General features: G+C 45.4%; 1 protein-coding gene across 1 annotated transcript; it reads right to left on the bottom strand.

Moving 5' to 3' along the window:
* Positions 1 to 213: 213 nt before the first annotated feature.
* On the bottom strand, positions 214 to 1,371 carry AURANDRAFT_68782 (hypothetical protein; the record flags this gene model as incomplete). Its single annotated transcript, XM_009044510.1, has 5 exons — positions 214 to 240; positions 264 to 338; positions 477 to 958; positions 1,115 to 1,228; positions 1,258 to 1,371. Coding segments are annotated over 5 exons (812 nt in total), but the record flags the coding sequence as incomplete, so codon positions are not given.
* Between the last annotated feature and the right edge of the window lie 178 nt (positions 1,372 to 1,549).

The raw sequence follows: 1,549 nt of genomic DNA on the forward strand, positions 1-1,549 counted from the left end.
CTGGAGGTCCGGTCGCCGACATTGCATGCATCCAACATGTTGGTTGCTGTGTTGTATCCTGCGCTAGAGAAGAATTCCATTAGACTGTCGTGTTCGTCATGACACTCGGGACGTGTAGGAACATGTTCATTTAGAACATGGTTCGGGCTAGTTAGCTTGACAAACTTGCGTTGCTCCTCAACGAAGACAGCGGCACTTGTAGGGACAGGTAAGTCATTTTCCAGTCTCAGTGACGTATTTCTGTAGCATGGGGCAGTATAGACTAATAGATCATAAGCTGGGAAAACAAGTGTCTTGTTTTCAAGGTCTTTGTTCACGACACGAATATCGTAAAAACCCTGCGCATTGGGGAAACACTGTTTGGCGTAGTCAAAATTGCTTCCATATTCAATGAAAGCTACCACTGTAATGGGGATATCTGCAAACGCGCTTGTTGATTCTGTGCATAGTCCAGGGCCGACAAGACAGACACGTACTAAGTTGGGGTCGCTGGGACCATCGCCGCAGAGGTTAAACTCCTGCGGGTTTAGTAATGATGTGGAGTGCATTGATAGGAAGGTCCCGCAGTAGTTGTTGATGCTACGGCGTTGTTTCTTGGATAGAGGGGTGCAGTATTTTAGCAGCTTATCCGGGTCGTAAATGGCTTCTTTGGGGATTTCTCCCCCTGTAGCAGAGTCCACGAATCTAGTGAATTGTGAAGGATCTACACACTTGATGGTTCTCAACCCATTAGTTTGCCTCTGAATTTTAATCCAATTAGTAACTTTAGATAGCTTGCTAGGGTCGGTTAGTTCCTTGGAAGACAGGCGCGCTGTGGCAGAATTTGCTCTGTACATGAATTTAGAGTCTTTGGATGAACTAACAGTCCAGCCATTTCGCTCAAAAGTGTCCTGGGAGGCAAGTTCGATGTGGTTGAAAAACGATGGTACGACTATCCATCTGATTAAGTGAAGAATACCTGTGGAGGTATTTGATTCATCCTTAATGCATGCAGGGCCAAGTCCAGTCATGGTGCCCTTTGCGACAATAGACCCCATAGTGATAGGGATATCGATCTTTTCAATCGTGGAGGGAATAAGTCCACTGGTGGTCTTCTTGAACCATCCGGTAGAACCTGAATCGAGAATTAGGAGGTTCTGCGGAAAATGATTATTTAACCACTTGAGTCCAGCTGTTACGAAGCTTGATAAAGTGTTATAGAGTGCGGATGAGATTTCAAACGGGGAACCTAGTTCGATTCCTCCCCTGACTGAAAACTTTGGGGGTCCTGGGATGCTACATGGGCAAAGTAGCCATCATCTTGTCCTTCCAGCGTATTTGTGAGGTAGGTGATGAGCTCTTCTCCATCAAGATCATCAGACACGTAGCTACCTGTGATAAACACTGCACGGTCAATAAGGTGTTGTGTCAGTTCATGAGCCATGTGTAAGGCGTTTGCCTTTACTTTTGAGTTTTGGCGATTACTAGTCAAAGCATTGTGTGCTATCTGGTTTAGTTCTTTGATCAGTTTGACTACATCGTCAGTTGCCATTGTCCTAAACTGACTTCT

The sequence above is a fragment of the Aureococcus anophagefferens genome (genome assembly GCF_000186865.1).
Source record: "Aureococcus anophagefferens unplaced genomic scaffold AURANscaffold_375, whole genome shotgun sequence".
Classification (NCBI taxonomy): domain Eukaryota; class Pelagophyceae; order Pelagomonadales; family Pelagomonadaceae; genus Aureococcus; species Aureococcus anophagefferens.